At 40.9% G+C, this 16,402-nt stretch overlaps 1 protein-coding gene across 1 annotated transcript in view; it reads left to right on the forward strand.

Moving 5' to 3' along the window:
* wdr11 (WD repeat domain 11) overlaps positions 1-16,402 on the forward strand; it is a 132,182-nt gene that overhangs the window by 87,568 nt on the left and 28,212 nt on the right. The window contains exons 17-19 of the mRNA XM_053620578.1: positions 7,135-7,241; positions 7,643-7,757; positions 11,534-11,705. Of these exons, the coding sequence (XP_053476553.1) occupies positions 7,135-7,241; positions 7,643-7,757; positions 11,534-11,705 (394 nt within the window). The remainder of the gene's footprint in view (positions 1-7,134; positions 7,242-7,642; positions 7,758-11,533; positions 11,706-16,402) is intronic.

Below are 16,402 nucleotides of genomic sequence, written 5' to 3' on the forward strand. Positions count from 1 at the left end.
TCTGGTCCCCCATTTTGAACAGGGGAACCACCACCTCGGTCTGCCACTCCTTGGGCACTGTCCCCGACTTCCACGCAATGTTAAAGAGGCGTGTCATCCAAGACATCCCCTCCACACCCAGAGCTTTCAGCATTTCTGGACAGATCTCATCAATCCCCGGGGCTTTGCCACTGTGTAGTTGTTTGACTACCTCAGTTTCCTCCACCAGGGAAATTGACGATGATCCCCCATTAGCCTCCACCTCTGCCTCTACCATAGAGGGCGTGTTAGTCGGATTCAGGAGTTTCTCAAAATGTTCCTTCCACCGTGCAATTACTTCCTCAGTTGAAGTCAACATTATCCCATCCTTACTGTACGCAGCTTGGATGGTTCCCCTTTTCCCCTTCCTGAGGTGGCGGATGGTTTTCCAGAAACACCTTGGTGCCGACCTAAAGTCCTTCTCCATGTCCTCTCCGAACTTCTCCCACACTCACTGCTCTGCCTCTTTCATGGCAGAGGCTGCAGCCCTTCGGGCCTGTCGGTACCTTGCAACTGCCTCCGGAATCCTCCGGGATAACAGATCCCGGAAGGCCTCCTTCTTCAGTCGGACGGCTTCCCTGACCACCGGTGTCCACCACGATGTTCGAGGGTTACCGCCCCTTGAGGCACCTAAGACCTCTCCGCTGCAGCTTCAGCAATGGAGGCTTTGAACATTGCCCACTCAGGCTCAATGCCCCCAACCTCCACAGGGGTGCCAGAAAAACTCAGCTGGAGGTGTGAGTTGAAGATCTCACATACAGGGGCCTCCTCCAGATGTTCCCAGTTCACCCGCACTACCCGTTTGGGCTTTCCAGGTCTGTCCAGAGTCTTCCCCACCCCTTGACCCAACTCACCACCAGATGGTGATCAGTTGACAGCTCTGCCCCTCTCTTCACCCGAGTGTCCAGAACATGCGGCCTCAGATCAGATGATACGATTACAAAATCGATCATCAACCTTCGGCCTAGGTTGCTCTGGTACCACATACACTTATGAGCCTCCTTATGTTCGAACATGGTATTTGTCATAGACAGTCCATGACTAGTACAGAAGTCCAACAACAAACGCCCGCTCGGGTTTAGATCAGGGAGGCCGTTCCTCCCAATCACGCCTCTCCACGTATCTCCATCATTGGAAGTCTCCCAGCAGAACTATGCAGTCCCCTACTGGTGCCCCATACAGGACTCCGTTCAGAGTCTCCAAGAAGGCCGAGTACTCTGAACTGGTGTTCGGTGCATATGGACAGACAACATTCAGAGTCCCCCTCCCCCCCCCCAAACCCGTAGGCATTAGGAGGCAACCCTCTCATCCACCGGGGTAAACTCCAACGTAACAGCGCTCAATCGGGGACTTGTGAGTATCCCCACACCCGCCCAGCATTTCACACCCTGGTCAACTCCAGAGTAGAATAGAGTCCATCCCCTATCCAGGAGTACTTGCTCAGCGAACCGAGGCTGTGTGTAGAGGTAAGCCCCACCAGAACTAACTGGTAGCGCTCCACCTCCCGCACAAGTTCCATTTCCTTTCCCCACAGAGAGGTGACGTTCCACATCCCCAGAGCCAGCCTCTGCTGCCCGAGTCTGCTCCATCGAGGCCCCTGACCTTCACTGCCACCCGTGTAGCAGCGCACCCGACCCCCACAGTTCACCCCACAAGTGGTGGGCCCATAAGATGGAGAGGGGGGGCCACGTTGCTTTTTCGAGCTTTGCCCGGCTGGGCTCTGTGGCAAACCCAGCCACCAGGCGCTCGCAGTCGGGCCCTCCCTCTGGGAGATTATATATATATATATCTCTATCTCTCCAGTAATAGCTTCCAGAAATTTAAAGAATCACCAGCGGGAAGACACTAGTCTTCCATGTTTAAATGCATCTTTATATTTCTTTACTCTGCAACCGTGATTAAAATTAAATGTAATTAAGGTTAATGTTTTGTTTTTGGTTTTTTTTTTATTAAAAAACCTCAAATAAATGTACTATGATTTAATTATACTCAAAAAGGTACCATTACAGTCAACCATGTACTCAAATTGTCATGGATTGGAGGAGGATGTGAATGCAAGTGCAGATAATTTACTGTATGAAGTAAATTTTAATTAGATAAATAAATACAAGGAATGCAAAGACGGGTATGAACTGTCAGACAGCTAGATTCGCTAGTCGGATATAGCATGAGAGTACTCACCCTCAAAGTTGTCGATGTAACTCGAAATATATAATTTGAACCCCTTTGTTCTTCTTACTGTTGGGTGTAACAGCTGACTGCTTCACAATACGATTAACGTCATTCACGGTAATCTGGGGAAGCTCTTTTAAACAGCAAGTGTAATATGTCATACTCTCCTGCACCATCTTCACACAGTTATCGCCAATAGTGAAAACAGCTTTGGGTATGGCAGCAGATGTAACCGAGTTGGGTGAGACAAATCTCGGAAGCAATCGTGCATAGAGTCCATTTGGCACCCGCATGATGAGGCGGCTGTCTGTGCGCGCTCACAGAAAGCCCCCTGGTCAGACAGTGACTTGTGTCAGGTCTTTTGTTTGATTTTTAAGGTGTAGTTGGACTATAAATTTTGCTGAAACCGGTCATCCCTGGTTACTGAGACACCTCAGACAAAATTGAACAAAGACCCCTCCAAAATCTATGGTTGAATCACCTCTGCAATTTTTCCAGAATAAGAAATGGGGAAACAGTGACAAAAGACAGCAAAAATAAATGATATGACATAACTCTAGGGTGGCTGTGGCTCAGGTGGTAGAGCGGGTTGTCCACTAATCGTAGGGTTGGCGGTTCGATTCCCGGCCCACATGACTCAACATACCGAAGTGTCCTTGGGCAAGACACTGAAGTGTCCTTGGGCAAGACACTGAACCCCAAGTTGCTCCCGATAGCAAGTTAGCGCCTTGCATGGCAGCTCTGCTACCATTGCTGTGTGAGTGTGTGTGTGTGAACGGGTGAGTGAGACACAGTGTAAAGCACTTTGGATAAAAGCTCTATATAAATGCAGACCATTTACCATTTAATGCTAGCCCAGCACACAGTCACCTGAGGATGCTACTCAGATTTAAACAACTTGTTTACATGTAACAAGAAAGCACTATAGAAATTTTCAGTTTAAAAAATTGGGGTTTTTTGTTGAGGACACAAATGTGATGCTTCAACATCAGGAGAGGATTAAAGCCTTGGCTGCATAAAGTCACCACTCCCAGAGATTCAATTACTTGTTCATGTTCAACAGTCTGTATAAATGCACTTATTTAGCTCCTGTTAATGTTTTGAGATAAATTAAGTTAGTTGCCTTTTTATCCAAGTTTAAGCACATTGCCGCTTTCTCTTGCCTGGAAAACTGCTTAATGAATTAATGATTTGTCCACCCCTGTGCACAGAGGTTTAAATGGCAGATAATTCACAGCACTTCAGATGAGTGGTGAAGCATTCAATAATTTAAATCCCATTGTCTGGATACACTACCACTAAGCTGCATTTTTTTTTTCATGTCTGTATGGCATGAAAGTCGGCTTATGGTATCCCCAGGGTTTTTCTTTTATTTTCATTGCTTTATTTTTGATGCCTCATTTGTGTTGTGTAGCCCATTTTCCCCTTGGTGTCTGGTGTAAAGATATCAAAAGATGTTTGTGCTCCAAAAATATTATGGGGGAAATTTTTTTTTTTTTTTTTTTTTTACACTTGTACAGAATTGTCTTTTTTCCCCCCTTATTTTTTATAACCTGCTTTTAATTTGTTCTTACAGTATGACAATAACATTTTCATGCATACTGTGAATAGGAGCCTTGAGATGAGCAAGTAAGTAATAAGTCAGTCAGCATGCGTGAAGAGTTATCGACTGTATGGTATACAAATGAAATGGTGTGTATATATACCTGCGAAATCAGTAAAGACCAGTTCAACTGAGGAAAACTAATGTTGTACAGAAATGCGCTAAAATTCTCACAGGCTCTGACAGAGCAAGAACAAGCCCTTGCTGACAGCAGGTCATCAAAAAAAGCAGTGTGTTATCATAAAAAATTTGGAGCAGACCAAATAATTTCTATCTAATGAAGCATCGGTGCAAAAGGAGTCTGAAATCAGAAACCTTTGCAAAGAAGATTTCAGGCACAGTATATTGCAGAACTAGTTTAATAGTATTCTTGTGCTAGTTTTAGGTTATTTATTCATTTATTAGTTCCAGTGTACAGTAAAATTTTAATTAAACTAGTATAAATTCCCATTGCTCATTATCCAATCATGCAGCAGCAGCACAATGCATAAAATCATGCAGATACAGGTCAAGAGCTTCAGTTAATTGTTCACAGCAAACATAAGAATGGGGGGTAAAAATGTGTTCTTCGTGACTTTGACTGTGGTGTGGTTGCTGGTGCCAGATGGCTGGTTTGCATATTTCAGAAAATCTCCTGGAATTTTCAAACCCAGAGTCTGTAGAATTTGTGCAAAAAGCAGAACACATCCCAGTGAACAGCAGTTCTGCAGGCGATGTTGATGAAGGAGGTCAGAGGAGAATGGCCAGACTAGTTTAAGTTGACAGGAAGGTGAAGATAACTCAAGTAATCACTCTTTACAAACATGGTGACGAGAAAAGCATTTCACAACACATCAAACCTTGAGACTGGCTAAACATGAATCTGAGGAACGGGAAACAGGAATCTGAGGCTTCAGTGGGTACAGGCTCACCACAAACCAGACAGGTGAATTTTGGAAAAAGCATCGGCCAGTCTAATGATTCTTGATTTCTGGTTGGGTCAGAATTTGGTGTCAACAGCGAAGTCCATGGACCCAGCCTGCCTTGTGTCAACAGTTCAGGCTGGTGGTGGTGTAATAGTGTAATGTTTTCTTGCTGCACATTGGACCCCTTAATACCAATCAAGCATCATTTACTTTGATGCCACAACCGATCTGACTGTTGTTGCTGACAACATGCATTCCTTTATGGCCTCATAGGAATGTTTGCATGAAACAAAGGATTTTGGCTCTTTTGAGAGCAAGGGGCATTCCCTCCCAGTATTAGTATGGTGTTCCTAATGAGCATATACAACAGTCAAGAATTGTGCTCCATGAAGTCACTGTCCCAAAACTTTGGAACACTTGGTCTTACTCTGAAACAGATATTTAAAATAAAATTAGCTATGCAAGAACTTTGTCAATAGTAACACTACAAGTACCTGTAGTAGCAGTATCTTAAACCAAATAAATCCATAAAAAACCCAATGCTATATTTTTAAAAAGCTAAAAAAAAATATAAAAAAAAATAAAAACTAGACATCTGCATAGCTGCATCAGTTAATAAAGAGGAGTAAGATTGTCCCAGCAGCAGATGTGACTGCAGTGTTTAATGACACATTTGTGCATGATAATGAGTGCAGCGGAGGTAAACCAATGCCCCTTCATGCGTGTTGCTCTTTTCATCCCAAGGAAAATGATGGTAATAAACAAACAAATTGAAACCCACCGCTGTGCAGTTTGTGATCTTTGCTTTCTAAAAGAATTAATGATCTACCAAGTGTCAAGTCAGACCTCCTAGCTAGATCCCATTTCCATGCTTTAGTTCTTCTTTTGAACAAGCAGTGTACAAATGCAGTTTAATATGGATGTATGTTTTCATAAATACTATACATGACTGGGTTTGTGAGATATACACATACAGTCCCCTTCAAAAGTATTGGAAAGGGGCATGGCCAGTATTTAGTTTATGCATGATAATGTTAATCCTAATTCGATTGGATGCTTTTCTCTATAAATTGGCAGACAGAATGTTTCTGTAGACTTCTGAATTCATTCTGCTGCTACCATTAGGGGTTACATCATTAATAAAGATTAGTGAGCCTGTTCCAGAAGTAGTCATGCAATCCCAAGCAATGGAACTACTACCTCCACCTTGCTCGACCAAAGAGCTTGTATGTTTTGGATGATGAGCAGATCCTTTCTTTCTCCACACTTCTGCCTTTTCATTCATTAGAGGTTAATATTGGTTCCAGATATTTTGTGGCTCATCTCTGTATTTCTTTGCTAATTCCAATCGGTTTTTCTGATTTTTACTGCTGATGAGTGGTTTGCATCTTGTGGTATCTCTGGAAGTCTTCTTCAGAAGGTGGATTGTGATACCTTCAACCATGCCCTGTGGAGGTTGTTGGTGAATGTTTTTTTTTTTTTTTGGTCACTGACTCTTTTGGGATTTATCTTCAAAGCTCTGACAATGTTTCTGTCATCAACTGCTGCTGTAGTCCTTGGCCAACCTGCTCCATGTCTGGTTGTTAGTACACCAGTGGTTTCTTTCTTTTTCAGGACATTCCAAATTGTTGTATTGGATATGCCCAGTGCTTGTGCAGTGGTTCAGATCAATTCTCCCTCTTTTCTCAGCCTCAAAATGGCTCCTATAGACAGCTCTCTGATCGTCATGTTGGTTTATCCTTTTAAACAACAAATACAGTCTTCACACGTGAAACCCAGGGCTCAAACCAAGATTAGACAGTCAGAGCTTTTTAGTGTTTAAACAATCAATTTAACAGGGCACACCTGGACAACAAGAAACACTTCTCAGTCGCATATTCCAATATTCACTTGAAAAATGAGTGGGTTCAAACAAAAAATGCCATGTTCTAAGTCAGGGGTTCCCAAACTTTTCCAGGGCAAGGCCCCCCAAATGGCATTAACATTTGACTGAGGCCCCCCTTTTTCAAGATGTCTTTAAAACACATTAAAAATACAGACTTCTGAATATATCCCCCTTTTTTTTATTAATAATTACCTCTTTGATCTTTACATTACATTAGGAATTGATTGTGTGTGTGTGGTTGTCTGAGAGCGAGAATCATGTATTTATTTATATTTCACACCAAATTGTTGAGGCCCCCTGGTGGCCCCCAAGGGGGTCGCGGCCCCCACTTTGAAAACCACTGTTCTAAGTTGTTCAACACATTTAAATGTAAAGATCAGGAAATGAAGCTGAAATTCTGATCTATCGTCTCATATATTCATCTTTTTTTATATCTCAAACCCAAATGCCATCAGTGTATAGCAAAAACAAAAGTATTGGCCTTGCCATTCCAATACTTTTGGAGGAGATTGTATACAAACATTCTGAATTGAATCTGCTGTATATTGTAGGGGAGCATGGGCAGCATCGCCTGCATCGCATGGAAGGGAGACACGCTAGTACTAGGAGATGTGGATGGAAATCTGAATTTCTGGGATCTGAAGGCCCGTCTGTCCCGGTAGGAGTGTGTTTGCATTTATTCAGTTTACATTTCTTTATTGTTTTCAGTTTGAACACTGTATATAAGATGGTGGGTGAAAAAAACAAAGAAAGCTCATGCACAGATTATGAAGCATTGCATCATGACCTAGTTAAAAGACATGGTATTCCTAAATATGGATCTCTTCAGAAACAAAATGATTTGTGAATATGTTGGCTTGAATTGCTTTTGGAACAAAGTGTGACCATTTGATTGTGTTACATGCTTGCAAAAACAAAGTCAGTCTATTGCTCATAATGTGTGATGTGTTTGTGTGTTGTGCAGTGGGCATGAAAAATCACTATTCGTATTATAGTACATGAATATTTAGTACATCAGTTTCAATGCCAAGGCTTTCTTGTTTGCTTTTTTTATGTTAGTGGTATTCCCACACACCGAGGATGGGTAAAGAAGATCCGTTTCGCTCCTGGAAAGGGCAATCAAAAGCTACTGGTGATGTACACTGACGGAGCTGAGGTGTGGGACACCAAAGAGGTAAGCTTCAGTTCTCTTTCCTTCCTGCGAAACAACACAAACCTTATAGATAATTCAATCAAGGCTGATACTGACCTGAAATGCGTACTCAATACCAGATTTGACATAGTTTTCCATTTTATCTGCTGATTTATTTTGTGCTGTGGATGTGGGAGAGGTTGACTGACACGACACGAATATTGTACATGCAAACACACCTCTGTTGTTTTTCTTAATTTGGCAGCGGAAGCTTGCAGGGAGTCGAGGATGTTTAGATCAGACATATCCACATAGCCATCTCCAGATCTTAGGTGTTAGCATTGGAATAAAAACGTGGTTAGAAACTTAGTAACAGTGCAAACCATTTTAGCATTTTGAGGAAATAATTTATTTAACATTTCTGATGATTTGAAAATGAATTTTATAAAGTTTTAAGTGGCGGTGATTACTCGATGATTGTAAATCCATGTTGATTTGTTGTATTTACATCAGGGGTTTCTTAAAATGGTGTCCAGAGGTCCTTGAAGCATAGTCAGTGGGTCCGTGATTTTGTTTATTATTGAGCTCTTACAGTTATTAGCTGTAATTGTACCCAGTTATTTAAATAGTTGGATTTACTGTAAATGTGGGCAATGTGACAAAAATACCATTTCACAATATAATACACAAGAGATTTCTACTATACGATATGCATCACAATCTGTATAAAAACAGTAATAATGTTTAATATTTTACAAATTTTACAGATTAAAAACAAAAACAAACAAAAAAATATTAAAGCATTTTAAAATGTTATAGAAGTATATCATGACACTTCAGAAAATAACATAAAGTGACATCACAATATGGATATTATACTGTCCTATTGCCCAGTCCTAGTTGAATTATGTTTATGAAATAAATCTCTACCGAGGGGTTCTGTGAAATTTGCTGTATGTTATAATTAAAGCGTTCCCTGACTGCACAGTTGGAGAAGCTCTGAATCCTTTCATCAAGAAAGAACAGCTATGTCTTTGTGTACAGCATAACTAAAGGTAAGAGGCAATGCCTGAAGTAAGGAAAGTGCAATTTACAACAAAGGCAGCTCTTTTGCTGAATTCAGGTCAGGAAGACTGCTTGTACAGCGAAAATTTAGTGATATTGATTGTTCTACCCACCTGGTAGTAAATTTTTTATTCTTTTCTGGGTCCCCTAAAAGCTTTGTAGAAGATATTTTTCCATTTTGTTCATTTCAGCTTGTTAGAGTTTGGATGTTGTTAGCAGTTGCTTTCAGCTTCTCCACTTTCTCGTTTTGTATGCATCAGATTTCCTGGAGGAGAGCCTTAAGGTAGACATATTATATAGTTGAAAGCAATTGCAGGTGGCTTATGAATGATAATGGAGTCCTTTCAGTAGTACATACTGAAAGGTTACACATGGTTAAAAACAAAAAAAAAGTTCAAAGGATGTTCAACTCTTCTCATGGACAAAAAAAGAACTTTAATTATGTGAGTTGAATAGAAAATAGAAACAGATTATTGGCTTGTGTTTTATACAGGAAATTGACCCCATTTTCTCTGGAATTGATTCAGTTAAAACTGAAGTCTGCATCCTATCTGTATCTATCGTATCTATCTGTAGCCTTACCTAATCCTGCAAACCATTTGTAGATAAAAAGCCAAGAGGGAATTTTACACTAGAAGTTCAATTCGGCTCAATTATGTTAGGTTTCAGGTAAAATTTGCGTATGTGAAAATTATATATACAGTACTATGCAAAGAAAAGTACATGTTTAAACTTTTAATTTATGCTCCGCAAGTTTACGTTCGCCATTCTGGCACAAATCTCACCTGTGGGCGGGGCTTAACAGTGATTTACAGCTCAAGTGTTCCTAACACTCCTAATGCCTAGTGCCTAAGAGTGTTCAGCTGAGGATGATGCTGATGTCAACGGCACCGCTCTGTGCCGCTCCTGAGAGCATCATCTTGAAAAAAATAATCTCAAATATTAATTCTGAACTAATATACTGACTAAGTAAGTAAGTAAATTCCACTACAAAGTACAAATACTATAACTACACAGAGAAGTGCATCCAGAACGCTCTCCAAAATTCACGCCACTGAAGTCTCTACTTCCTGGTCAGGGAGCTGTCGATCCAAATCTCACTAGTCGATGAGAGTAAAGCGCTGTTAAGCCCCACCCACACTTGAGATTTGTGCCAGAATGTCAAATGTAAACTTGCAGAGTATAAACAAAAACTTTGAAAGCATAAACGAAAATTCTAGCAGTGTAAACCATGATTAGAGAAAATGAAGCTTAGAGAACTGTTAACAAAGAATGCTGTTCATTTGAAGACAATGTTAAATTTTTGCCACTGAGTTCACTGTTTCCAGTTTCTTTCTCATTGTATATCTTTGTTTGTTTCTTGAAAAGTTACGTCCGATACTTTTGCCACAAATGTGATCCCATAGAATAGGTACGCTTTACAACCGTGGTGAGCAGAAAGGCATCTCAAAGTAAACAACACACTGAACCTTGCAGTGGATGGGCTACAGCAACAGAAATCTGAGGCTACAAAGGTCACGGGGTCACAGTAAACCATTCAGGTGGTGACTGGAAAAAAGCGTAGCCTGGTCTAATGAATCTCAATTTCTGCGATGACATGCAGATGGTAGGGGCAGAGTTTGACCCCAACAGCATGAATCCATCAACCCAACCTACTTTGTGTCAACAGTTCAGGCTGGTGGTGCGGAGAATATTTTTTTGGTATACATTCAGGTCCAAAATTCCAGTCGAGCAGTGTGTAACTGCTACATCCTGTCTGAGTAATGTTGCTGACCATGTGCATCCCTTTATGGTCACAATTTACACCTCTTATAATGGCTACCTCCAGCGTGAATACGCAGCATGTCACAAAGCACTGGTTCCATGAACATGAGTTCAGTGCATTTCAGTGGCCTCTTCAGTCACCACATCTGAATCCAGTAGATCATTTTTGGGATATGGAAACTCAGCATGAATGTGCAGCTTCAAATCTACAGCAATTATGTGATGCAATCATGGACCAGAATCACAAAGGAATGTTTCCAACACCTTGTGGAATCCGTGCCATGAAGAACTGAGGCTGTTTTGAGAGCGAATTTGTATATGAAAGCAATCAGACGTGCACAAAATGTCTCACCGGTTCTGTATTTTTTGGCTGCGACTGTGGAAAAGAAGTCTCAGGACTCATTAGTCTGTAGAGACATCCTCTCTAGAGGACCGTGCCAGGCTGTCAATGTACACACACACACACACACACACACACACACACACACACACACAAAAAGTCTCCAGGAAGACAGTGGAAACACATCACTGCTCTTTTGACAATGTGGCTTTAGTCTGACACACACACACACATACACAAACACACCAGCCTTCACACTGAATATAGCAACCGGATGTCACAGGATGCTGATGCTCGTCAAAAAAAGAAAAAATACAATCCTAGTGATTTAGTCGCATATAAAAAATTTTTTTAGTATTTAATGCTAATGATGTACAATATTTTAATCATTTTCAAACTTTCAGTATTTTTTTACTAATAATTGATGCACACTAATTGATAATTGATGCTGAGATGATTTTGTCCAAATTAGGCTGCGGTCTGTCAACCTCTGATGATTTTCAAGATCATATTACAAGAAATACCAAAAATAAAACAACTTCAATGATCGCATTCGAGCAAAAAATTGTTATTACTGTGTGGATTTTTTTCTTTCTTTTTTTGTTTGTGAGAAATTATTATTTCAATGCCGATTTACACACTCCTGCAGGTGCAGATGGTGAGCAGTATCAGAATGGGCCGGAATGTGAGTTACCGTATCCTGGACATTGATTGGTGTACATCAGATAAGGTGGTTCTGGCCTCAGATGATGGCTGTGTCCGCGTGCTAGAGATGGCCATGAAATCTGCCAGCTACAGGATGGATGAGCAAGACCTAACAGGTACAGTATGTGTGTTTTCAAGTTTTCCTGATTGAGTAGGAGAAAGATTGTTGGGAGAATAAAGATCTGCTTCTCCAATATGCCAGCTCTAGAAATGATCAGACATAGTCTTACTTTTAGAATATACAGTATTGTGCAAAAGTTTTAGGCACCCTATTTTTTTAGTACAAGCTTTGTTAGAGATTTTTATTTTATAACTTCTACATTATTGAGTCAGTACAAAAACATTTTAGATTTTCAATCATTAGTTTTCCAGCACAAAATTAAATGTTACAGAAAATATGTTTGTATGTCAGTAAAGAAACCAGCATATTACAGTGCTGTGAAAAAGTGTTAGCGCCTTAGATTTACCATATTTGTCCATCCTGATTTCTTCTGTTTTTGTGTATGTCTCATACGAAATTTTGTCAGAAATTAAAACAAAATAGATAACAAAAGTTAAAACAAAGGCAACCTGAGTAAACACAAAATACAGTTTTTAAATGATAGTTATTTATTGAAGGAAAAAAGTTATCCAATACCATCTGGGCCTGTTTGAAAATGTATTTTGCCCCCATAGTTACTAATTCCCCAAATTTATGAGACTGCATTCATAATGGGGTTCAGCTGGACTAGATGTAACCAAGCCTGATTACTGCAAACCCTGTTCAATCAAATCAAGACTTAAATAGAATTTTTGCAGCAGCATGAAGTTGGTTAAAAGGTCTTACCCAGTAACACACTGCCAAAATTGAGGGAAATTCTGGAAATGGTGAGGAAGAAAGTGATTAAAATACATCAGTCTGGGAAGGGTTACAAAGCTATTTCAAAGGCTCTGGGACTCAAAAGAACCACAGCGAGAGCCATTATCTCCAAATGGAAAAACTTCGCACAGTAGTGAACCTTCCCAGAAGTGACCGACCTTTCAAAACTCCTCCAAGAGCACAGCAACAACTCATCCAGCAAGTCACAAAAGAGCCAAGGACAACATCAAAGGATCTACAGGCTGCTCTTGCATCAGTAAATGTCACTGTTCATGACTCCACTATCAGAAAGACACTGGGCAAAAATGGTGTCCATGGAAGAGTGTCGAGGCGAAAACAACTGCTAACCCAGAAGAACATTAAGGCTCATTTGAATTTGCCAAAACACATCTTGATGATCCTCAAACCTTTTGGGAGAATGTTCTGTGGATTTATGAGTTGAAAGTGGAACTGTTTGGAAGACAGGGGTCCCGTTACATCTGGCATAAACCAAACACAGAATTCCACAAAAACATCATACCTACGGTCAAGCGTGGTGGTGGAAGTGTGATGCTTCAGGGCCTGGGCAACTTGCAATAATTGAGGGAAACATGAATATTGCTCTCTACCAGAAAATCCTAAAGGAGAATGTCCAGTCTTAAGTCCGTGAGTTGAAATGCAAGCACAACTGGATTATGCAGCAAGACAATGATCCAAAGCATAGGAGTAAGCCCTAGTCCTAGATGTAAGTGAAAGTCGGATCTCCAGTTATCGGAAGTGTTTGGTTGCTGCTAAAAGTGGCACAACCAGATTGTAAGTTTAACAGGTCAATTAGTTTTTCACATGGGTGAAACTTTTTTTTTTGCTTCAATAAAAAAAAAAAAATTGTATTGTGTGTTTACTCAGGTTGCCTTTGTTTCATGTTGTATTTCATTTGAAGATCTAAAACTATGTAGTATCAGATATGCACAAAAACAATATTTTTTTCACAGCGCTCTAAGTGGTAAGAGACACTTTTCAGAGAAAAAAACATAATAAAGACTGCTGGATTTTGCTGCAAAAATAAGAAGCAAGTACAACAGTCAAAGTCTCCAGAAGACCCCTGGCTGGTTCTACAAGATGCTTAGTAAAACTTACAGTTCATTTCCTTATAAAACTGCACAAATTCTACCTGAGAATACTTTTTTTTTAAGCAAGGGTCATCACACTAAATATTGCCTTTGTTTCATTTATTACTGTTTACTGCCCTTTATAGTACTTTTTTAAACGGAGAAACATTTAATTTCACTATTTTTGAAGGCGTCTTTTACATAGAATGGGCAAAAAACGAAACAATAAAAAGTCCAAGTGTCAATTCTGCAGGCAGAAACACCTCGTTGATGAGAGAGGTCAGTGGAGAATGGCAAGATTGGTTTGAGCTGACAGAAAGGCTACGGTAATTCAAATAACCACTCTTTACAACTGTTTTGAGCAGAAAAACATCTCAATTAAAAATTATAAGAAGACCGGGCAATATTTTACCAGTCTTCAGCTGTCCAGTTTGGGTGAGCCTGTGCCCACTGTAGCCTCTAATTCCTGTTCTTGGCTGACAGGTCTGGAACCTGATGTGGTCTCCTGCTGTTGTAGCTCATCCACCTGAAGGTTTGATTTGTTTGATGTGTATTGTGATATGCTTTTCTGCTGACTACGAGTGGATATTTGAGCTAGAGTTAGTTCATGAAATAAAAAATCTGGCACCAACAAACATGCCATGTTCAGAATAACTGAGATCACACTTTCCCCCATTCTGATGTTAGATGTGAATATAATCTAAAGCTTAATACCTGTAGCAGAATGATTTTATGCATTGTGCTGCTGCCACATGAGTCTGATAATTGAGTCTGGTAAATGAATATGAATGTGTATACTGTATATCTGTGGTGACCTGGATAAAAATCAGGATTGGATTTCACTACTGCTAAATCTAAGTTTTGACCAAAAATATACTTTGACATCTCTATATAATGAAAACATAAATATATTTTACGAAAAACAAAATGGAAATGTTTTCGTTTAGACAACGTTATAACCTTGCCTTGGCATCTTCCTGAAAAGATCACATAGTGTGTGAGGAGCCAGTTTAACAAATGCAGCAGTAAATGCAATCAATCAGTCTGTCTGAAGATGTCTTAAACCTCACTGGCTTAGTCTACTTTTCTCACAATTTGATCAAGTATTTGCATAGTCACATACCATACCGAAATGGAGATACAGTCATGTCATCACAATTGTCACACCTTCAAGTCCATAAAATTAGAATCAGGTGTTCAAGATTGGGTGCCACTGATTAGAACCTGTCTTATTTATCAGAATCACCGAAGTACCACGGGTTTACATGTACCAAGTACCATGGGTTTACATGTACAAGGAATTTGTCTTGGGTACTGGTGCTTAACAATAACAGTAAAATATAAGAAATAAAAATATTAATAAATTAAACATTTGCAAGGTAAAATAAGAAAATAAAAGGGAGAAAGTTATAAAATGCTAAGTGAGAAGGTGCAGTATAGCAGTCTGAGTTGTGTGCGTTAATGTAACACACATGAAACAACAATATGGGGTTTTTCATTAATGTAATGTGTAATATCCATGGAGGCAGATAAGAGACCGTGGTGGGTCATGGGTAATGAGGCTAGTTGCGGATGGAAAGAAGCTGTTTTTGTGGCATGAGGTTTTGCTCTTAATGGAGCGCAGCCTCCTGCCAGAGGGGAGTGCTTCAAAATGCTTGTGTCCAGGGTGAGAGGGGTCAGCCACAATCTTAACTGCCCACTTCAGGGTCCTGGAAGTGTACAGGTCATGAAGGGGTGCCAGATTGCAGCCAATTACCTTCTTAGCAGACTGAATGTCACGCTGTAGTCTGCCCTTGTCTTTGGCAGTGGCAGCAGTGTACCAGATAGTGATGGACTAGATGAGTAATGACTCAATGATGGAGGTGTAAAAATGCACCATCATTGTCCTTGGTTCTTCAGCTGCCACAGGAAGTACAGCCTCTGGTACACTTTTTTAATCAGAGAGTTGATGTTCAGCTCCCACTTGAGGTCCTGGGTGATGATGGTTCCCAGGAAGTGGAAGATGTCCACAGTATCGACTGGGGAGTCGCACAGGATGATGGGAGCGGATGGGGCCAGGTTTGTCCTGAAGTCTACCACCATCTCTGCTGTTTTCACAGCGTTGAGCTCCAGGTTGTTCTGACTGCACCAGGTCACCAGATGGTCAATCTCCCACCTGTAGGCAGACTTATCCCCATCGGAGATGAGCCCAATGAGGGTGGTATCGGCCACAAACTTCGGTAATTTAATGAACTGGTGACTGGAGGTGCAGCTGTTGATGTAAAGGGAGAAGAGTAGAAGTGAAATAACACAGCCTTGGGGGGGGGGTGCTCAAAGGACTTCATTACCACTAATGTCAGGGTGACAGGTCTGTAGTAATTACGTCCTTTGAGCCTGGGTTTTTTAGGGGATGGGGATGATAGTGGAGGTCTTGAAGCAGACTGGCACATGGCATATATCCAGTGAGGTGTTAACAGTACTTCAGGGTGGATGGAGAGACAGAGTCTGGTCCAGCTGCTTTTCAGGGGTTCTGTCTCCTGAAGACTCTGTTAACGTCTCTCTTCAGTATGGAGAAAGTCATACTTATGGTGGGGGAGGAGGGGAGGGAACCTTTGAAGTGTGCAGCTGGGAGAGGCCCCAGCCCCAACTGTAGTGAAGCTGGTGGGCTGTAGCTGATGGCTGATGTTGCGGAGGATGGTCGCAGGACTGTCCCATTGTCTTTAAAAGCGACAGTAGAACTCGTTCAAGCTGTTGGCCAGATGCAAGTGATTAGCCGGGCGGAAGGGGGAGCCCTTCCCAGACAGAAGTCATTGACCGAGAACTGCTGTTGTAGTTTCTCAGAGTACAGCTGTTTAGCTTCTCTCACCACCTTGCTAAACTTGTACTT

This window comes from Ictalurus furcatus, chromosome 3 (genome assembly GCF_023375685.1).
Source record: "Ictalurus furcatus strain D&B chromosome 3, Billie_1.0, whole genome shotgun sequence".
In the NCBI taxonomy this organism is placed as follows: domain Eukaryota; kingdom Metazoa; phylum Chordata; class Actinopteri; order Siluriformes; family Ictaluridae; genus Ictalurus; species Ictalurus furcatus.